Source organism: Armigeres subalbatus, chromosome 1 (assembly GCF_024139115.2).
Source record: "Armigeres subalbatus isolate Guangzhou_Male chromosome 1, GZ_Asu_2, whole genome shotgun sequence".
NCBI lineage: Eukaryota > Metazoa > Arthropoda > Insecta > Diptera > Culicidae > Armigeres > Armigeres subalbatus.
This window is the reverse complement of record NC_085139.1, coordinates 291,763,475-291,786,472: the sequence shown is the minus strand read 5'-3', so window position 1 is coordinate 291,786,472 and position 22,998 is coordinate 291,763,475. Positions and strand designations below refer to the sequence as shown.

General features: G+C 41.5%; 1 protein-coding gene across 4 annotated transcripts in view; it reads left to right on the top strand.

Moving 5' to 3' along the window:
* LOC134207722 (protein scalloped) overlaps window positions 1–22,319 on the top strand; it is a 601,300-nt gene extending 578,981 nt beyond the window's left edge. For all 4 annotated transcript variants that reach the window (XM_062683563.1, XM_062683561.1, XM_062683562.1 and 1 more), the window contains 5 exons: window positions 1,837–1,967; window positions 21,310–21,519; window positions 21,591–21,814; window positions 21,880–22,114; window positions 22,183–22,319. In XM_062683563.1, the coding sequence (XP_062539547.1) occupies window positions 1,837–1,967; window positions 21,310–21,519; window positions 21,591–21,814; window positions 21,880–22,114; window positions 22,183–22,296 (914 nt within the window). In that variant the 3' untranslated portion in view covers window positions 22,297–22,319. The remainder of the gene's footprint in view (window positions 1–1,836; window positions 1,968–21,309; window positions 21,520–21,590; window positions 21,815–21,879; window positions 22,115–22,182) is intronic.
* Window positions 22,320–22,998: the final 679 nt, after the last annotated feature.

Sequence of the window (22,998 nt, the reverse complement as noted above, 5' to 3'; positions counted from 1 at the left end):
CGTCCTGCTGACTGGAGTTCTATGGAGCTAGCCTCAACAGTTCAACCCCCCTTCCACCTTTGGGTAAAGTTATGAACCAAGAAAATTAATTTCGATTTTTGCCGACCCACCGCCGTGCCGTCAGTCCCCTCCCCCGTTCTGAAGAGTTCGGTTGACGAGATGAGACGCAACTTCTGGGAAGGGGCTTCCGGTGTGCGGCAGCGACGCCACAAATTTTGCATTAGATCGGAGGGCGTTTGATCTTTTTGCGTTCTGTGGTCGAACAAGAAAAAAGAAATTTAATTTTTCCAAGCATTTGCCTTGGAAATTTTCCGACACACACAATCTTTCACAAGACGTGAAATTCTTCGTATGACTTGGCCCAAGCTGATGGTGAATCACGCAAATTAGGAACGTGGTGAAAAGATGGAGTTTGGGAAAGTGTTTCATCAATCTGTGTACAAATTAAAAACAAGTAGGCCGTGGCTTCACTTCGGTAGCAGTTCTGAATAGACTTTTACTATGAAACCTATCCCCCTGGGGACGATAAAAACAAGAGTTCTTAATTGGTTGAAAAATTAAAAATTAACTTTGGAGAAAAAACATAAATGCGGAAAATGTACAAATCAATAACAGAACACTAGACAGAGCCTATATTTTTTTGGTTGTTGAAAAAACATGGCTCGGTGAAAATCATTCGGTTCTGTTTGCAAAACTTTTATGCCTTCCTTTATCTTCCATGACAATACACATTCGGTTTGTGCTATTATTCCTCTCGGTAGTTGAAACCAGAACACAATTTCACTTCCGTAGAAAGAATCAACTTTTATCACCAGTCAGCACAAAGTTTGACCTTCAAAAATATGCGGAAAACCGTTGCAGCCTTTCTTCCCGGCATTCGTTGCTATCTCCGCCCTCTCCCCATACACCGATTGACAAACTTTCTTCTTTTGTTTATCGGTTGTCATGGTGAGGAACGAACTCACCCCGTCCGAACGGAAATTCACCTAAACGCGGGATGCGGACAAATATGAAATGATGAAATGAAAAATCGTCAAATCCCGTGTTTAATCTCCACAGAAGAAATGTCATCCCGGCGGAAAAGCGCCCCGGATCGGAGCACAAAGCGCACCGAGCGATAATTAAAATTGGGAATACTTAATCTTGGCCCCGTTTCCCGTGCCTACGGCGGCCGTTAGCTTCCAACCGTGTCCATTTCCGCTCGATTGCTGCGACGACGGAGAAGTGACGCGGAGCAAGAAGCAAGAGTGAGATCCTTCGGCAAAGGATGGCAGCAATAAATCTTGCCGAAAAAAGGACTCTTTAAATGTGCTCGCCTGTGTTACCCGCAGTTACCTTACCCTGAACTTGGTGTAATCTTCGGCAGAAGAGCGGAGAACAAAAAATACACACAGTAGAAACGGGAAGCAAATTACAGCTATTTGCCGAGCGCTCAGCGCCAGTTCCTTGCAAGGATTCTACTTTTTTCGTCCTTGTCGCCTGTTATGCTGCTGAGCGCCACCATCAGAAACAGCAGGAAGACGTTAATGATAAAAATAACAATTAATGGCCCGGGGTAGAGGCCAACGAGGCAGAAGGGGGGGGAGGAATTTTCCTCATCTTTTGTCACGCTATCGTTCATTCCGGATTGGAAGAAATTAATTAGTGAGAGCAAAGTGTCTCCGGACTTCTTTGCTGGTGGGAAGGACCGAACTCATTTGCATAGTAGGCCAAGCGTCGGTCGTTTCGGGGGTAAAGAATGGCAGTGGTTGCTGCGACTTGTTTTGACATTACAAATCCACCACTGACAGTAATCGAATCACCTTGTCTAATCGCTTGCATCTTCTTTTATTACAGGACGCAATGAACTGATAGCCCGCTACATCAAACTGCGAACCGGAAAAACGCGGACGCGGAAACAGGTCAGCTCTCACATACAGGTCCTAGCGAGACGGAAACTGCGCGAATTCCAGGCCAAAATGAAAGTGGTGAGTAGCAAACATCCGCGCCATCAACGCCTACCGGACCTCCCCCGCCCTTCCAAATTTCGATTTAGTTCCACCTCTATTTACCCGCGCCACCTTCAATTCCCGCACCCCACTCTTTAGGACCACACGACCGTGCTGGGACCGAAGGACAAGATGTTCCCGGCGGGCCCCATGGCCGGCATGACCAGTGCACAGATCGTCACGGTAGCAGCAGCGAAAGGGTTGAGTCTAGCGAATCCGTCCTGTTTTCCGTATCCGCCTCCTCCCCATCCGCACCTGCACCCCCACGCCCATTCCCATCACCATGCGCACCACCCGCATCACCTGTCCGCCCATCACCCGCCTCACCTGCACCCACCGCACCACTCGGGACCCGCGCCACCTGCCCTACCGTCATCGTCGTCGTCAACGGCGGCGGCGGTGGCGGCGTCGGCGTCAGCCTCATCGTCGACGCATTCGAGTGTAAGCCACCACCACACCGAAACCGTTTCGGATTTGTGTTTCCTGTTTCGTCTGCGTGTTCAATCGTGATCTGCGTCCGCTATTTTTGTGTGTTGTTGTTGCTGCTGCTGCTGCTGCTGCTACTGCTACGTAGTGCCGCTATGCTTCTCCTATGTGAGCCGTAGCCGATCAAACTAACGCTCATCAGACCCACTAACCAAGTCATTGAAAATCAGAGCGCCCCATCTTAAATGTAGTTTTATCAAACAGATAGATTTTTTTCGACATTCATTAGCAATTCCGGTTCAGACGGCCAAACCGGTTAGGTCACCTAACTGATTGGCTAGATCTTGTCCATCGATTGGATCGGTTTCTTTCAATGGATTCTAACTCGATTCCGACGACCAGACCGATTCGGTCCCTTTGGTCGGTTCGGTCGGTTCGGTTACCCAAACCGGTTAAGCCAGCCACATTGGTTCAATTGCTCAAACAGTCTCGACTCTCGATCGCCTAGATCGGTTCAATCAACTGGCTCTGCCAACCGGATCAGTTCGGTCGAGGAGACCAGATCAGTCGACCAGAGCGATTTATTCAATCGGGTGATTTTTGTTTTCAGTCAACCAAATCGATTTGGTTGACCAAACCGGCTCGATTGACCAGATCGGTTCGATTGACCAGATCGGTTCGATTGACCAGATCGGCTCGATTGACTAGACCGGTTAACCTGACTGGCTAGGTTGACCAGACCTATTCCGTTGAGCAAACCGGTTCGGTTGACCAGACCAGCTCAGTCAACTAGATAAGTTCGGTCAACCGGATCGGTTTAGTCGAACAGACCATTTTAGTCGGCCAGATCGATTTAGATAAAATGGATTGGTTTTGTTTTTGATCAAACTGACCAGACTGTCTACCCAGTTGAGTTGACCACGCCGGTTTGATTGGTTCCGAGACAGGTTCCGTTGACCAGATCGAGACGGATGACCAGACCGGTTCAGTCAACCGATTCGGTTCAATCGAGCAGACTATTTCGATTAAACCGACTTAGTAGCCCAGACTACGTCACTCAACCAGATTGATTGTTTGACCAAACCGGTTCTGTGTTTCAGACTGGTGCATTTGAACAGACAGATTCGGTCGACCAGATCAGTTTGGTGAGTCAGGCATTTTGATCAACCAGACCGGTTCAGACGTCCAAGTCGTTTCGGTCATCCAGTCCGGTACGATCTACTTGATCAGTTTGGTCGACCACGTCGGTTCATTTAATCAGAACGATTTGGCCGATCAGACAAACCGATCGACTCGATTAGTCCGAGTCGATCATCCACACTGGCATGGACAAAACTAAACCGAGCTTTCGGACCAATTTGGCATACCAAATTTTTTTTTCTCAACCAGATTGGTTTTAACGACCAGATCGTTTGGTCGACCAGATTGATTCGGTTGACCAGACCGGTCCGATCTAGCAAGTCTTTTCGGTCTTCCAGTCTGGTTCGATCAACTTGATCAGTTTGGTCGACCATGTCGGTTCAGTCAACCGGATCGATTCGGTCGAACAGACTCGTTCAGTAAATCAGACTTTCTCCGGATCGGTTGTGTTAACCAGATCGGATCGGTTTACCATAACGATTGTGTAGACCAAACCGGTTCACTCAATCAAAACAATCTGGCCGACCACACCAATTCGATCGACTCGTTCCGACCAATTTGGTTCAATCAATCACCGACCGGTTGGGTCGATCAGACCGGTTCGGTCGACCAGACAGGCTTTATCGACCAGAACGGTTCGGTCGACCAGACAAGTTTTGTCGACCAGACTAGTTTGGTTGACCAGACTAGTTTGGTTGACCAGACCGATTCAGTTTAGCAGACCGGTTCGGTTGGCGAGACCGGTTCGATCTACCGTACCGGTTCGGTAATTTAGTAATTTAGGTCATCCAGTCCGGTTCGATCAACTTGATCAGTTTGGTCGAGCACGTCGGATCATTCGACCGGATCGTTCCGGTCGAGCAGTTTGGCTCAGTCGATCAGACTGGTTAATTTAACCGGATATGGTGGGCTAACCAAACCAGATCGGATGACCAGAACAATTGTGTCGGCCAGACAGGTTTTGTTGATCAGATCGGTTAGGTCGACCAGACCAGTTCAGTCGACCAGACCATTTTGGTCGACCAGACCGATTCAGTTTACCAGACCAGTTCGGCTCACGAGACCGGTTCGATCTACCATACCGGTTCGGTCGACCAAGTCATTTAGGTCATCCAATCCGGTTCGATCAACTTGATCAGTTTGGTCGACCAAGTTGGTTCAGTCAATTCAGGATCGGTTCGGTCGAGCAGACTGGTTCAGTCGATCAGACTGGGTTTTTAAAGCGGGTCGGTTGGGTTGACCAGAACGATTGTGTCGACAAAATCGATTCAATGAGAACGATTTGGCCGACCAGACCGATTAGATCGACTCGATTAGTATCGGTTTGTAAATTGTCTCGACTAACCAGTGCATAAAGTAGCATGGTGTTAGCCGATTCGATCAATCAGGTAAGTTTTGTCGACCAGTCCGACGCGTTCGATAAGACTCATTCGGTCGACCAAACCGATCTTGTCAACCAAACCAGTTCGGTCGACCAGACAGGTTCGATCGACCAGACCGGTTTCGGTCAACCAGACCGGTTTCGGTCAACCAGACCGGTTTCGGTCAACCAGACCGGTTCGGTTGACCAGACCGGTTCGGTCAACCAGATCGGTTCGGTCAACCAGACCGGTTCGGTCAACGAGACCGGTTCGGTCAACCAAACCGGTTCAGTTGGCCAGACCGGTTCGATCAACTAGAATGGTTCAGTTGACCAGACCGGTTCGGCCAACTAGAATGGTTCGGTCAATCAGACCGGTTCGGTCGACCAAGTCGTTTTGGTCGTCCAGACCGGTTCAGACGACCAAGTCATTTCGGTCAACCAGTCCGGATTGATCAACTTGGTCAGATTGGCCCACCAAGCCGGTTCAGTCAACCGGATCGGTTCGGTCGAGCAGACAGTTGAAAAACCCGGTTGAGTTAATCAGACCGATTCGGTTGATCAGAACGATTATGTCGACTAAACCGGTTCATTCAATCAGAACGTTTTAGCTGACCAGACCAATTCGATCGACTCGATTAGTCCAAGTCAATCATCCACACTGGCATGAACAAAACTGATCGTGCAGTCGGACCAATTTGGTCGAGCAGATTGGTTTTGTCGACCAGACTGGCGCGTTAGATTAGATCGATTCGGTCAATCAGACCGGTTCAGTTGACCAGACCGGTTTTGTCGACCGATCTGGTCGAACAAACCAGTTCGGCCGACCAGACATGTTTTATGGACCAGACCGGTTCGTTCAAAAAGACCGGACGTTCCAGACGTTCAGTCAACCAGACTGGTTCGGCCGGCCAAATCGTTTTGGTCGTCCAGACCGGTTCAGACGACGTGGTCATTTCGGTCAACCAGTCCAGTTTGATCAACTTGATCAGTTTGGTCCACCAATCCGGTTCAGTCAACCGGATCGATTCGATTAGACCGATTTGGTCAATCAGACCGGTTCGGTCGACTAGAGATTTGGACAACCAGACGATTCGGACAATCAGTTCAGATCGATCAACTTGATCAGTTTAGTACCGGTTCAGTCATCCGGATCGGTTCGGTCTAGCAAACTGGTTCAGATGCCCAGACTGGTTCAATAGCCCGAATCGATGGTTAACCCAGCCCGGTTCCGTTGATCAGAACGATTGTGTCGACCAAAGCGGTTCATTCAATCAGAACGATTTAGCCGACCAGAACAATTCGATCGACTCGATTAGTACAAGTCAATTATACCAATTTGGTCGACCAAATCGGTTCGATCAATCAGACCGGTTCAGTCGACCGGACCGATTTTGTCAACCAAACCAATCTGATCGACCTCACCAGTTCGGTCGATCAGATATGTTCGATGGACCAGACCGGTTCGTCAACCAGAATGGATCGATCAAATAGACCGGTTTTGTCAAGCAGACCGGTTCGGTGAACCAGACCGGCTCGGTCAACCAGACCGGTTCGGTCAACCAGACCGGTTCGGTCAACCAGACCGGTTCGGTCAACCAGACCGGTTCGGTCAACCAGACCGGTTCGGTCAACCAGACCGGTTCGGTCAACCAGACCGGTTCGGTCAACCAGACCAGTTCGGTCAACCAGACCGGTTCGGTCAACCAGACCGGTTCGGTCAACCAGACCGGTTCGGTCAACCAGACCGGTTCGGTCAATCAGATCGGTTCGGTCAACCAGATCGGTTCGGTCAACCGAACCGGTTTGGCCAACTAGAATGGTTCGGTCAATCAGACCGATCCGGTTCGACCAAGTCGTTTTCGTCATCCTGCCGGTCCGGACGACCAAGTCGTTTCGGTCAACCAGTCCGGTTTCAGACTGGACCAGTTTTGTCGACCAAACCGATCTGGTCGACCAAACCAGTTCGATGTACCAGACCGGTTCGATGGGCCAGATCGGTTCGTTCAACCAGACCAGCTCGTTCAACCAGACCGGTTCGGTCAACCAGACCGGTTCGGTCAACCAGACCGGTTCGGTTGAACAAACCGGTTCGATCGACCAGTCCGGTTCGGCCAACTTGACTGGTTCGGTCAATCAGACCGGTTCGGTCAGCTAAGTCGTTTTGGTCATCCAGACCGGTTCAGACGACCAAGTCGTTTCGGTCAACCAGTCTGGCTCGATCAACTTGATTAGTTTGGTCGACCACGGTTCGGTCGAGCAGACTGGTCCAGACGCCCAGACTGGTTAAATTGACCGAATCGGTTGGGTTAACCAAACCGGTTCATTTCATCAGAGCGGTTGGGCCGACCAGGCCGATTCCATCGACCCGATTTGTCCGACTCGTTTTTTTAAGGGAAGTCCCTCTGAATTTCCAAAGGAAAATTATTCCAGATTTCCCATGAGAAATGTCTCAAAATGTCGAATTTCTAAAAAAAAAACTCTGAAGAAAAGTTGTTACAAAGGATATTCGGTTGAACATCGATTAAATTCGGTTGATTAAACCGGTTTGTATGACCAGACCAACGAGATTGGTTCGGTTAACCAGACCGGTTTGGTTCATCGGTCGTTTTGGTTTGGTTTTATCGACGGCTTTGATCGACAAGATAGGTTCTGTTGAACCGAACTAGTCAAGAAGACTTGGCTGGTTTCATTGTTCAGACTAGTTCGAAGGACCAGACCAGGTCAGTTCATCAAATCGATTCTATCACCTCGATTGTTTCCGATTTGATTGCCAGAACAGAGCCAACTCCCATCCGGGCTACATGTCGCAGTTCACATCCATTTGTATCTAATCGATCATCAACCAGTTGAATAGCATTCGACTTCTCTGATAAGCAGAATTGTTTTTCAGAATTGTTCATATAGATCAGTCAGTCAAATCAGAAGAAAATATCTTATCTAACAAACCCCATACAACAATGTACGGTAATTTCGCAACTTGATAGCTGGCTTCTATTCATCCACTCAGCTGCTGTGGGTGCAAATCAATCCAAGACTGAGGCTGAAATAGGCGACTAGGCTTCCCGAGCTGTCTTCGCTCGACTACGTGTTTTAATTCGATCAGTTTAAAAAAAATCAATTTATTTTCCTTTTTCATCAATATAGAATACGTTAGAAGTTTTCACTCAAACTTTATTCAACTCCTGCTATTAGTCTTCTTGCTGACTTTTGCAATAGATTTTTATTGAATTTCTTTGGAAAGTTCTTCTGAATTTCCGAGGAAAAAAATCATTCTGAATTTCTGTGGAAAGTATTTTTGAATGTTTTGGATCGTTATTTTTCGGCTACATCTCTCTGGCCTTCCGCAGATCCGGCTCTGATGATCACGTCAAAGCACGTACGTCAAACGTCACTTATCTCTATTGTTCGACCGCAGTTGGGTTCCTCGCTGATAATTAAAAATTCCCAAATAAAGCAGCTATTTCGGGTCGATGATTTGATTCGGACGCAAGCATGGTTAATCATATTTAACAGTAATTTAAAGACTTTAAGATATAAAGATTAATTCTCTCAGTTGAAAATTTGGAAAACTAGGATTGAGCCATCGCATCGCGTTGGACTAATTTTGGATTTAGACGATTTTGATTTCAACCTGGGAGGGGGAGCTTTTCCAAAAATCTCGAAAGCGGAAACGTTAAAATATGACCTATTAATTTTCCGCGGTGCGTGGACACAGATGTGTTTCAAAGAACCGGTTATTCCTTTTCAAACGGCTTTAACATTATTTTGTTGGGATTTGTTGATTAGCATATTAAGCTGACGATCTCGTGGGGTTCAGTATTTTCAGTATTTTTCAGCAGTATTTTTTGTGTCTTCTCAAACGAGTTTAAACAGAATCAACGCAGTTTGTGTCAAAACAATGCTATTTTGAGTGGTGCCGTAAGATAAGATCCCACTGACTGGACCCGGTCTTATCAAAGTTGGCTTCTGAGCAACCGATTGCAGTGTGTTGACTTATCTGCATGAATGGTGTGTTATAAAACTTTCAAAAAAGAAATGTAAACCTCGATTAAGTACTTGGACTGGACGAGCTGTGAATCAATGAGGTCCAATAGAATCCATCCGAAACTGGATGCATCCGGAATTAAGCACATAATCCGGTTCAGCTTTGGCTGTTCACTGTCGTGCTACACCGAACCGATAGTAGCTAGGCCAGGTGATGACTTTTAGAATGGAATGTCAAAAATTTTAAGACAAGGCACAGAATTCCGCTCACATCATGTGGTGAGATACGGATCCAGTCACCAACAACCTTTTGCAAATACATCGGCACTAGTCAATGCCGACTATGTTATACTCGAGTTCTATGCCAGACCGATTAATCCAAACCGCAATCCATAATGAACCAGCAACTAGCGATCGAAGTAAGCCATTTGTTACCGATTGGGAAGCCAAAGAACGACAGTTCACATGGGGAGAGAAAAAAAAACCTGTTCGTCAAAAACTTGTTTTCTGCCCGCTGCTGATGAATCGTGTCAAACGCGACATGTGTGAGACTCTGATTCATCGTCCCACTATCGACCGTCGTCGTCGTCGTCAGTGCGATCGCCATCGTCATCAGCCAACGCCATCATCACCATTAACGCCAAGATTGCCCGTCATTGTACCGCGCCGCGCAGTGATCTTGTTTGATGTGGTCCACTCTCATCTCAATAATCGCCATCCCCATCTAAGTGTGTGGACCCGCGTTGCTTTGCTATTTGTAGCTAATAATAATACACATCGGACCTACTTATAACTCGCTGCTGCTACTGCTGCTGCCGCCACTGCCACGCCACTCTCGTCCATTACAAACAATCGAACATGAGCTCGAATTAATCATAATTACACCAATTTAATCTCGCCATCTCTTGCCCGTTGTTCGCTGGTCGTATGTCAGTCGTTTTAGCTCTCGGCTATTTTTCCTATGTGCTGCAGACTATCACCAACTAGGGTGGGTCGTGTTTGCTGGTAAGTTGGAGAATACAGATTTAGACATTGATGGCACACAACCAGCCAGTCCGGCGTCTACGCCAAGGTCGACGACCTCTTCTAGATTTTCTGGCAAACATCGCGCTGGTCTCGCATGCTTGGTATCCTATTCATATGGGACAGACAGTACAACACGTCTACTTTACCTGGTTCCAAGTTATATGCACCCATACTATTCAGACATTCCACTAAAAAGCTCAAAATAATTTTCTTACCCATACTATGGTTTACGTTCGAACGAAAGCTGATGCACATTCTAGTTTACGCCAGCAAAACCAAATGGGAACAAGATTTGAATTCGTTCGAAAGTATCGTTCGTTGCGTTGCGTTGGAACGGAGTATTTCGTAGATTGCATACTGAGAGCTGTCATGTATATTCTTTAACTTTCCTACCCCAACTGCTTATGGATTACTATTTGGGAATTAATAGCAACCGAATTGGAGGTCCGAAATGATAAAGCATGAAAACTACCATTGCCGGCCACGCCCATCTTCTCCGTTACTAGCGAAGGGAAGGAAATGATGATATGACAACTACTTAGTGAGAGGCCAGCGACTCATTGACGCCCTCATAGATGTCAAGGAGTTGGATGGTTGGTAGGGAATTTAGTTTTGGAATATCATCATAAGCAAATGATATGATAAGTTTGTTCCATCGTTGGGAGTTACCTTTCTCAGCAATTTACGTCGCTCCGTTTTCCTACATGTTTAACTTCCTGGGATGGGACAAGGTATTAGACTTGCCCTGGCTAATAAGCCTAGGTTTAAGTGCTATTGTTCGCTCTCTGAAACAAGCAGAGAAGAATCATATATGGAAAACCCCTCCCCACATGTGATAATGTCAAATTCAAACTAAAATTATTTATGTCAAGGATTGAGTGTACTTATTGCCCCTCTTTGAAAACATTATTCGCTCTTGTCTAGGTATATATAAGTAATGTTATGTACATCCACAGACATTAATACATGCTACGTTCTTGAATTTCCTAACGCTTGAAAAACTATAATTTGATTGTATCTTTTCCATAAACACCCGCGTGTATAATAAAATTTGTCTGGTAGGGTATCCAAGCACTAGTGCAAAAGCGTACCATGGCTTGAACCATTTTCAAATCGTTTGAAATTAGCATCTCATTGGTAAGAAATTAGTCTAAAAAGTATGAATAGCATATTTAGGTATACTGAAAGTGATATAGTTCTTTTAAACATTCAATTATGTTGTTTAAGACTCCGTTGAAAACCAGCTGAGCTATTGGCTTTTACTTCCTGACCTCTTTTCGTGACGGTCTTAAATTCGAAACTTTGGAATGACCCCCCTATCTTACCGAAGGACGTAATTCTACGTCAAAAAATAAAAATGACGGGAGCAGAAAATTTAACGTCTTTTTGCTAGCGCGGCACACTTCGATCTCTGAATTCGTTCAAAAGTATCGTTCGTCCGTAAGCAAGGATAAATATGAGGATCTTATAAACAATCACAAACCTTTTCCCATTTCATTCGTTGGACATTCGTTTTGTTCCCAATATCGTGGTTTTCGGTGGAGTTGATGATGATCATCTTTTTTCTACCAGGCTCCCGTTCAGAAAGCTCGGAAACCTCTTCCATTTGGCGATTCCTATGTAATTTTTTCACGCACTGTCGGACAGTTCCTTTATGTGATTTAACTTTGGAGAATCTTAAGGTCACTCCTCACGGAATCCATGTTTCAAAGTGCTCGCGTTTTCGGGGGCACACCACTCGATACGAAGGTGGCGCACAACTGTCATTTTTTGTTGATTTAGCTTTGCTGCGTCGCAGCGTGCGTGAAAAAATAAAAATGACGGTTGTGCCATAGATATAATAATCAAGATGTTGGGGTCAGAACAAATTAGTACTCATTTTATGGTTCCATGTACTAAGATTTCGGTACCCAGTAAAACAAAGCAACGCTTCAACATAAATTCGAATAGTTATAGTTTTTCACTAGGTAGGCAGGTATTTTTTACTGTTGTCAAGGTTATCATCCTGACTATTTATTTATCTTCTATATATATAAATGAAATGGTCTGTGTTCGTATCCGCATAACTCGAAAACGGCTGGATGGATTTTCTTCATTTCTTCAGCAGATATGTTCGTTACCGTTTCCGACGGGTTTATATGACATTTCCTCATGCGAAAATTACACTTAGGGTTGTGCAAATCGTAAAAAACTAAAATTAGGATTCGTATGGAAATTTCGCATGGGCATTTTCGCCTACTACGCAGGACAACGTCTGCCGGGTCGACTAGTTATTTTTTATTTTTCAATGGTTTGCGGGAGTTACAATATTTTTAAATTTCCTTAACTATAATATTTTCAATTGTTTTCAGATTCGTTAGAACTCCCTTGAAGGCTTACAAGAAATTACTTTGGCAAATTACGTTTGCATTTTTTTGCATGAATTTTGACCAAACTGTGAATCTATTTAAGGATGAACATGTAATGGCGGCGGCCCGAGGATGCTCAAAAGTTTCAAGGACCGTACGTCCACGCATGTTATCGGCAGAATCATGTATCCCTGATAGCATTCCAATACACACTCGATATAACTCTTCAGCTTGAACTTGCAAAATTTCGGTACAGATCAGATTCACCTACATCCTTGCCTACATCAATGTTGTTCTTATGATCGTGATCAATGAATTGTTGTCAGTGGCTGATTTTCTACCCGCCGCTGTCACATCCAAGCGCTAAAGTATATGCGCAAAATAGCCAGCAAGAGTTAACCGAAAGACATCTAACGCGGGTTTTCTCAAAATAAGAAACTTTTCATGAAAAACTATTTGGTACCGATTATGAAGGATGGTGTCCGCTACTACGCCTACCAAATATTTTTTCGATTAAGGTGCTTAATTTTGAGAAATCGAACCTTAGATGCCTTTCGCCATACTGATTTCAGAAAGTTAACTCCTAGTGTGCCGCTGTAAGCACGCTCAAAGCAGGCGATTCATTCAAATAATGAAAATAATTTTGCTCTAGAATAGTACGATAGATGAATCTGTTTCGTTTCTTTGCGAATAGTTTCGATTTTTGCGTGCATCAGTAGAATCTGCAGCAGGAGCGTCGCAAATGGAAAATCCTTGTTTTTAATCGAATTCCAAGGGAAACAAAAACTAAATGTTACCAGTGGTAACATTTAGTTATCTTTATTTGATTAATTGAAGCGTGAAGGCTTCTTACTTGTTTTTTGTTTCCAAACGGTAAAATTAAATTTATACGGTGGGTCGTCAAAATGCAAACCAGGTGATTGAGCGACCTCTAACATGAAATGAAAATAGGGAAAATAAAACACGCGCTTCCGTGAGGGATGAGTACTCAAGCCTGAGGCGGTGGGACAGAAGCCTAAGCGTTTGGTCGACAGGGTTCTTGTGGGAGAGTTAAAGACAGAGGTGCCAAGTGTTTTTTTGCGTATATTTATATCTGCAGTTTCTCGAGAAAGGTCGCGGCTCTGACCTATCTGTCAAAGGTCGCTACGGCCACCTGCCAATGGCATCCTGCTCGATCGCCCATTCGTACCCTGGATACTAGTTCGGCTTAATTCGTTGGGAGCCGGCTACGTTATCGTTTGACCGCAACATCGCTCGGCCACTTGTCGGGAGCTGTTGCTTGTACGACATTCCAGCTGCCATATCAATTTAGGGTCTCACCACCCTTCGCCACGAGACGGCTGCGTTCCCGTTTGGCCTCCCGCGGGTGACTTTGACGACCGAATGCTCGTGGGTTGCATCAAGGCACCGTCAAGGCACCCGACCGTCGCATTATCGTCCAACGACTAACCGACCATCTTATCGACCAAGCACCTGTTGGTAATTGTTACTGTTTGAATAAAACTCTCAGTTGAAATAAAATTTCACAGTTACCTAGGGTAAAATGCCCAATAGTGGACCCCCTAGTAGCGAAATTTTGCCATTTTTGTCATAAGGAGTAGAAATTTTCAACATATTAAATCTGCTTGACATCTAATACCAAGTTCTGCATCCCCTCTTCACGATACATACATAAAACATTCAAATACACGACGTTATTCGTTGAAATTAACATTTTAAAGTCTGACTAAATTGGCCCTAAAGTAGACCCCCTGGGGATCCATAATAGGAATTTGCTTCCCTATAGTCGACATTTCATTTGATTTTTATGTTCCGTTTCGGGACGTTCTTCTTCCCTATTATGGACCCCCCAAAATATTCCTATAGTGGACACTCTCATGTTTATTTTTTATATAATTGTAAAAAATCATTTAATTTTACTTTCCATAGCATTTCCAATGCATGTAATCAAATCATAGGACTGTAAGGTAGGTTCTCCCGATGGAATTTCATAGCAAAATGTTTACATTGTTCTGTAATAATGCAAAAATGGCTAGAGGGTCCACTATTGGTTGGGGGTCCACTATAGGACACTTCACCCTATATTCACGCTTCCGATAGCCTTCCCGCACCAAAGACCCTGAGCAAAAAGAGGCCTTCTGCAATCTGCGCCCACCCTAGACGGCTGCAATGTCTACAGCAGTAGCTAGGGGTCTATGCCAGTTCCCTTCCGGGACTGAGCGGTTCCGGGGCCATAAAATTAGAGTCATACTGTTATTGGTAAAAGGGATATGGCTTGCGATGCGGGTTTAGAGATTCACTTTTCTAAAAAAAAGTTCAAATATAATAAGTTCTACTTTTTACAATCATGTTCATCAGAACACTTACAGTTTTCTAATGGCTTTAAATAGGTAAAACTTCACTATAAAGTAGTATTTTTTTCACAATAGTAATTAACTGCAAACAGTTGCAGCTTCCATTTTTGTAGATTGTTTTTGTTTGAAGAAAAAACAACCTACGAAAATGTTGCTATGACAGCATCAGTGCTAAAACTTGTTCTAAGGGTCCATCAATAGATTACGTACTGCAGCGACGCTTTTATTGTTGGGTACCGAAGACCGTTCATAGCTTACTAAACAGGAACCACGAAAAAATCTCCAGTTTCATATTGATTGTTGGTTGTGCGTTGCTTCTATATCGAGTGGTGCACACCCGTTTCAAATCACTCAGAGACTGAGTGAAATTGTGTTTCCGTCTCTTTTTTTCTCACGGAAATCTTACTCAATTTTCGTAAAAAGCTCCCAATTTCATCAAGAAATTTTCCAAATTTCGTCAAGAAAATCTTCAAATTTCGTCCAGACAGTCTCCGAATTTTGTTGGGAGATTATCCGAATTTCAACAAAAAATTCTTTAAATTTCGTTAAGAAAATCAACAAATTTCGGGTTCCGTTGAGAATTTTTTCGAATTTCGAAAAAATTCTCCGAATTTCGTTAAGAAATTCTCCGAATTTCGTTAAGAAATTCTCCGAATTTCGTTAAGAAATTCTCCGAATTTCGTTTAGAAATTCTCCGAATTTCGTTTAGAAATTCTCCGAATTTCGTTAAGAAATTCTCCGAATTTCGTTAAGAAATTCTCCGAATTTCGTTAAGAAATTCTCCGAATTTCGTTAAGAAATTCTCCGAATTTTTCTCTCTCTCGTTAAGAAAATTCTCTCTCTCGTTAAAAAATTCTACGAATTTCGTTAAGAAATTCTACGAATTTCGTTAAGAAATTCTACGAATTTCGTTAAGAAATTCTACGAATTTCGTTAAGAAATTCTACGAATTTCGTTAAGAAATTCTACGAATTTCGTTAAGAAATTCTACGAATTTCGTTAAGAAATTCTACGAATTTCGTTAAGAAATTCTACGAATTTCGTTAAGAAATTCTACGAATTTCGTTAAGAAATTCTACGAATTTCGTTAAGAAATTCTACGAATTTCGTTAAGAAATTCTACGAATTTCGTTAAGAAATTCTACGAATTTCGTTAAGAAATTCTACGAATTTCGTTAAGAAATTCTACGAATTTCGTTAAGAAATTCTACGAATTTCGTTAAGAAATTCTACGAATTTCGTTAAGAAATTCTACGAATTTCGTTAAGAAATTCTACGAAATTCGTTAAGAAATTCTACGAAATTCGTTAAGAAATTCTCCGGATTTTGTTAAGAAATTCTCCAAATTTCATTAAGAATATCTCTGAATTTCGTTAAAAATATCTCTGAATTTCGTTAAGAAATTCTACGAATTTCGTTAAGAAATTCTACGAATTTCGTTTGATTTTCGTTAAGAAATTCTGTAAATTTCGTTAAGAAATTCTGTGAATTTCGTTAAGAAATTCTGTGAATTTCGTTGAGAAATTCTGCGAATTTCGATAAGAAATTCTGCAACTTTCGTTGAGAAATTCTGAGAATTTTGTTAAGAAATTCTGTTGATTTCGTTAAGAAGTTCTATGAATTTCGTTAAGAAATTCTGCGAATTTCGTTAAGAAATTCTGCGAATTTCGTTAAGAAATTCTGCGAATTTCGTTAAGAAATTCTGCGAATTTCGTTAAGAAATTCTGCGAATTTCGTTAAGAAATTCTGCGAATTTCGTTAAGAAATTCTGCGAATTTCGTTAAGAAATTCTGCGAATTTCGTTAAGAAATTCTACGAATTTCGTTAAGAAATTCTACGAATTTCGTTAAGAAATTCTACGAATTTCGTTAAGAAATTCTACGAATTTCGTTAAGAAATTCTACGAAATCTTCGAATTTCGAATTTCGTTAAGAAATTCTACGAATTTCGTTAAGAAATTCTACGAATTTCGTTAAGAAATTCTACGAATTTCGTTAAGAAATTCTACGAATTTCGTTAAGAAATTCTACGAATTTCGTTAAGAAATTCTACGAATTTCGTTAAGAAATTCTACGAATTTCGTTAAGAAATTCTACGAATTTCGTTAAGAAATTCTACGAATTTCGTTAAGAAATTCTACGAATTTCGTTAAGAAATTCTACGAATTTCGTTAAGAAATTCTACGAATTTCGTTAAGAAATTCTACGAATTTCGTTAAGAAATTCTACGAATTTCGTTAAGAAATTCTACGAATTTCGTTAAGAAATTCTACCAATTTCGTTAAGAAATTCTACCAATTTCGTTAAGAAATTCTACGAATTTCGTTAAGAAATTCTACGAATTTCGTTAAGAAATTCTCCGAATTTCGTTAAGAAATTCTCCGAAGAAATTTTCCGAACTTCGTTAAGCAATTCTCCGAATTTCATTGAGAAATTCTCCGAAATTCGTTAAGAAATACTCCGAACTTCGTTAAGAAATTCTCCGAAATTCGTTAAGAAAATATCCGAACTTCGTCAAGAATTCTCCGAAATTCGTTAAAAAATTCTCCAAATTTCGTTAAGAAATTCCCCGAACTTCTTTATGAAATTCTCCGAACTTCTTTAAGCAATTCTCCGAACTTCGTTAAGAAATTCTCCTAATTTCGTTAAGAAATTCACCGAAATTCGTTAAGAAATTCTCCGAAGAAATTTTCCGAACTTCGTTAAGAAATTCTCCGAATTTCGTTGAGAAATTCTCCGAATTTCGTTAAGAAATTCTCCGAATTTCGTTAGGAAATTCTCTGAACTTCGTTAAGAAACTCCCCGAATTTCGTTAAGAAATTCTCCGAAATTCATGAAGAAATTCTCCAAATTTCGTTAAATAATTCTCCAAATTTCGTTAAGAAATTCTACGAATTTCGTTAAGAAATTCTACGAATTTCGTTAAGAAATTCTACGAATTTCGTTAAGAAATTCTACGAATTTCGTTAAGAAATTCTACGAATTTCGTTAAGAAATTCTACGAATTTCGTTAAGAAATTCTACGAATTTCGTTAAGAAATTCTACGAATTTCGTTAAGAAATTCTACGAATTTCGTTAAGAAATTCTACGAATTTCGTTAAGAAATTCTACGAATTTCGTTAAGAAATTCTACGAATTTCGTTAAGAAATTCTACGAATTTCGTTAAGAAATTCTACGAATTTCGTTAAGAAATTCTACGAATTTCGTTAAGAAATTCTACGAATTTCGTTAAGAAATTCTACGAATTTCGTTAAGAAATTCTACGAATTTCGTTAAGAAATTCTACGAATTTCGTTAAGAAATTCTACGAATTTCGTTAAGAAATTCTACGAATTTCGTTAAGAAATTCTACGAATTTCGTTAATAAATTCTACGAATTTCGTTAAGAAATTCTACGAATTTCGTTAAGAAATTCTACGAATTTCGTTAAGAAATTCTACGAAGAAATTTTCCGAACTTCGTTAAGCAATTCTCCGAATTTCATTGAGAAATTCTCCGAAATTCATTAAGAAATACTCCGAACTTCGTTAAGAAATTCTCCGAAATTCGTTAAGAAAATATCCGAACTTCGTCAAGAATTCTCCGAAATTCGTTAAAAATTCTCCAAATTTCGTTAAGAAATTCCCGAACTTCTTTATGAAATTCTCCGAACTTCTTTAAGCAATTCTCCGAACTTCGTTAAGAAATTCTCCTAATTTCGTTAAGAAATTCACCGCAATTGGTTAAGAAATTCTCCGAATTTCGTTAGGAAATTCTCCGAACTTCGTTAAGAAATTTTCCGAATTTCGTTAAGAAATTCTCCGAACTTCGTTAAGAAATTCTCCGAATTTCGTTAAGAAATTCACCGCAATTGGTTAAGAAATTCTCCGAACTTCGTTAAGAAATTCTCTGAATTTCGTTAAGAAATTCTCCAAATTTCGTTAAATAATTCTCCAAATTTCGTTAAGAAGTTCTCCGAACTTCGTTAAGAAATTCTCCGAATTTCGTTAAGAAATTCTCCGAATTTCGTTAAGAAATTCTCCGAATTTCGTTAGGAAGTTCTCCGAATTTCTTTAGGAAATTCTCCGAATTTCGTTAAGAAATTCTACGAATTTCGTTAAGAAATTCTACGAATTTCGTTAAGAAATTCTACGAATTTCGTTAAGAAATTCTACGAATTTCGTTAAGAAATTCTACGAATTTCGTTAAGAAATTCTACGAATTTCGTTAAGAAATTCTACGAATTTCGTTAAGAAATTCTACGAATTTCGTTAAGAAATTCTACGAATTTCGTTAAGAAATTCTACGAATTTCGTTAAGAAATTCTACGAATTTCGTTAAGAAATTCTACGAATTTCGTTAAGAAATTCTACGAATTTCGTTAAGAAATTCTACGAATTTCGTTAAGAAATTCTACGAATTTCGTTAAGAAATTCTACGAATTTCGTTAAGAAATTCTACGAATTTCGTTAAGAAATTCTACGAATTTCGTTAAGAAATTCTACGAATTTCGTTAAGAAATTCTACGAATTTCGTTAAGAAATTCTACGAATTTCGTTAAGAAATTCTACGAATTTCGTTAAGAAATTCTACGAATTTCGTTAAGAAATTCTACGAATTTCGTTAAGAAATTCTACGAATTTCGTTAAGAAATTCTACGAATTTCGTTAAGAAATTCTACGAATTTCGTTAAGAAATTCTACGAATTTCGTTAAGAAATTCTACGAATTTCGTTAAGAAATTCTTCGAATTTCGTTAAATTTTTTTTCAAATTTCGTTAGAAAACTCTTCGTTGAAAAATTCTTGGAAATACGTTAAAAAAATCTTCGAATTTTATTTAGAAGTTCTTCGAATTTTGTTTGGAAACTCTCCGAATTTCGTCAAGAATTTTTCCGAATCTCGTCAAGAAATAAAATCAAAATTCTCTGAATTTCGTTAAAAATTGTACGATTTTCGTTAAGAAGTTCTCAGAATTTCGTTAGGATTTTTTTTTAAATTTTGTTAAGAATTTCTTCCAATTTCGTTAGGAAATTCTTCGCATTTCGTTACAAAATTCTCAGAATTTCGTTAAGAAATTTTCAGAATTTCGTAAACAAATCTCCGAATTTCGTAAATAAATTCTCCGAATTTCGGTAAGACTTTTTCCAATTTTCGGTAAAAAATCTCTCATTTTGGGCCAAGAAGAATGGCATACAATAAACTACAATATAGCGATAAACTACTATGTCATACTTAGAGTTGCTAAAAATTCTGCGAATTTCGTTAAGAAATTCTGCGAATTTCGTTGAGAAATTCTGCGAATTTTTTTCTACGAATTTCGTTAAGAAATTTTATGAATTTCGTTAAGAAATTCTCTGAATTTCTTTAAGAAATTCTCTGAATTTCGTTAAGAAATTCTCTGAATTTCGTTAGGAAATTCTCTGAATTTCGTTAAGAAATTCTATGAATCTCGTTAAGAAATTCTATCAATTTTACTAAGAAATTCTATCAATTTCAATAAGAAATTCACTGAATCTCGTTCAGAAATTCTAGAATTTCGTTTAGAAATTCTAGGAATTTCGTTTAGAAATTCTAGGAATTTCGTTTAGAAATTCTAGGAATTTCGTTTAGAAATGCTAGGAATTTCGTTAAGAAATTCTTCGAATTTCGTTAAGAAATTCTACGAATTTCGTTAAGAAATTCTTTGAATTTCGTTAAGAAATTCTACGAATTTCGTTAAGAAATTCTGCGAATTTCGTTGAGAAATTTTCGAATTTCGTTAAGAAATTCTCCGAATTTCGTTAAGAAATTCTCCGAATTTCGTTCAGAAATTCTTCGAATTTCGTTCAGAAATTCTACGAATTTCGTTCAGAAATTCTACGAATTTCGTTCAGAAATTCTACGAATTTCGTTCAGAAATTCTACGAATTTCGTTCAGAAATTCTACGAATTTCGTTCAGAAATTCTACGAATTTCGTTCAGAAATTCTACGAATTTCGTTCAGAAATTCTACGAATTTCGTTAAGAAATTCTACGAATTTCGTTAAGAACTTCTAAGAATTTCGTTAAAAAATTCTTCAAATTTCGTCAGGAAACTCTTCGAATTTCGTTAAAAAATTCTTAGAAATACGTTAAAAAATCTTCGAGTGTCGTTGAGAAATTCTTGAACTTTGTTTAATAAATTCTTCGAATTTCGTTAAGAAATTCTCCGAATTTCGTCAAGAAATTCTTCGAATTTTGTTTAGAAGTTTTTATTTGGAAACTCTCCGAATTTCGTCAAGAATTTTTCCGAACCTCGTCATGAAATAAAATCAAAATTCTCCGAATTTCGCTAAAAATTGTACGAATTTTAGTAAGAATTTCTCCCAATTTCGTTAGGAAATTCTTCGCATTTCGTTACAAAATTCTCAGAATTTCGGTAAGACTTTTTCCAATTTTCGGTAAAAAATCTCTCATTTTTGGTCCAAGAAGAATGGCATTGATAGCAAATTAATAATTATGAAGAAATGTGTTGAAAGAGTGGCATTGATCATCTGGAAAGTACGTCTTTGTCATGCAGAACCTCATGAGTTTATGTCCTAACAACCCATCCCTGTCATACTGTTTGCCTTTTATTGTTGTGATTTTGTCCCACTAAACCCCACCGACGTTCAATCCGGGAAAAAAATATTCCAACCGATTCTAATTGTCACCATCTCTCCTTCTCATCCAACCCGAACAGCAATTCTGGCAACCCGGCCTCCAGCCGAGCACATCACAGGACGTCAAACCGTTCTCGCAGGCGGCGTACGGTCCGATGGGAAAGACGGCCACGGCCGTTTCCGACAGCGGTCTGCAAGCGGCACACCCCTGGGAGGGCCGAGCGATAGCGACGCACAAGTTCCGGCTCGTCGAATACAGCGCCTACCTGGAGATGCGTGTCGAAGATACTGTGAGTATTGGGTGGTAGTTCAAAAAAACTATTGACATCACTGATCCGTTTCGTATTTTCCTCAATTGCAGTACCACAAGCACTTGTTCGTGCATATAGGCGATCAGCCGGCCCACCCGCTGCTAGAGTCGGTAGAGGTGAAAGAGATCTATGACAAATTCCCGCAGAAGGCCGGTGGCCTTAAAGAACTCTACGAGAAGGGCCCCAGCAATGCGTTCTTCCTTGTCAAGTTCTGGGCGGACCTGAATACCAACGTGGCCAACGATGCCGGCGCGTTCTACGGTGTCAGTAGTCAGTGAGTATCCTTCGTCGACTTTCGCTTGCAATGATCCGACAATTGAACCGGATTTTTTTTTTCAGTTACGAGAGCAACGACAACATGGTGATTACCTGCTCGACGAAGGTGTGCTCCTTCGGAAAGCAGGTCGTGGAAAAGGTCGAAACTGAGTACTCCCGCTTCGAGAACGGTCGGTACGTGTACCGGATCAGTCGGTCGCCGATGTGCGACTACATGATCAACTTTATCAACAAGCTGAAGCACCTGCCCGAAAAGTACATGATGAACAGCGTCCTGGAGAACTTCACCATCCTGCAGGTATGTTGTTAGGCTGTCCGATCGATTAAGTTCAGAATACTAATTTAAGCGTTCTTCTGTTCTATCAGGTCATCTCCAACAAGGAAACGGACGAAACCCTGCTGTGTGTGGCATTTGTGTTCGAGGTGTCAACGTCGGAGCATGGCGCCCAGCATCACATCTACCGCTTGGTGAAGGAATAGCATGAAATCCCCCAGCCCCAAATCCACAACGCCGCCCACCAGCACCAGCAGCAACAGCCGCAGCAACACCAGCAGCCGAACGTTGACAGCAGCGGTAGTAGCCTAATGTTAAGTAATCTAAGTGGAAGTACTAACTACAATAACGGTAACGATAGTAACAATAACAATAACGCTAGCAGTAATCGTAACGATAGCAGAGCAGCCGGGGGAGCGGACGTGGTCGTCGGCAGTGCAGCTGGAGACGGCAGCGTTGCCGTTGCGGCCGCCGCTGCTTTATCGACCGTCGTCGACGAATCGGCGGCGGCAGCGCTAGCGCTAGGCGTGGACGCCCTGCACCATCAACAACAACAACAACAACAACAGCAGCAGCAGCAGCACCAGTTGGTAGCTACCGGGGGTGGTTCCACAACAACCGCTGAATCCGAGCAGAGCTCGACCGTACTGGTGGACCCCCACGAGCACCACTACAACAGTCTGATGGCCGCGGCAGCGGCTGCGGCTGCTGCCGTTGCCGCTCACAAGTCGGTAAAGCAGGAATTTATCAGCAGAGATGATTTCAGTGCTGCTGCTGCCGCGGCGGCAGTGGCCGCAGCAGCCGCTGCCGCAGGGCCGACACCAAGCGGTGCCGAGTAAGATCAGCGATCGGTGAGAGACATCCGTTCTGTATAAACTATTTTTAAGTGGAGGTTTCTACCTGTATCC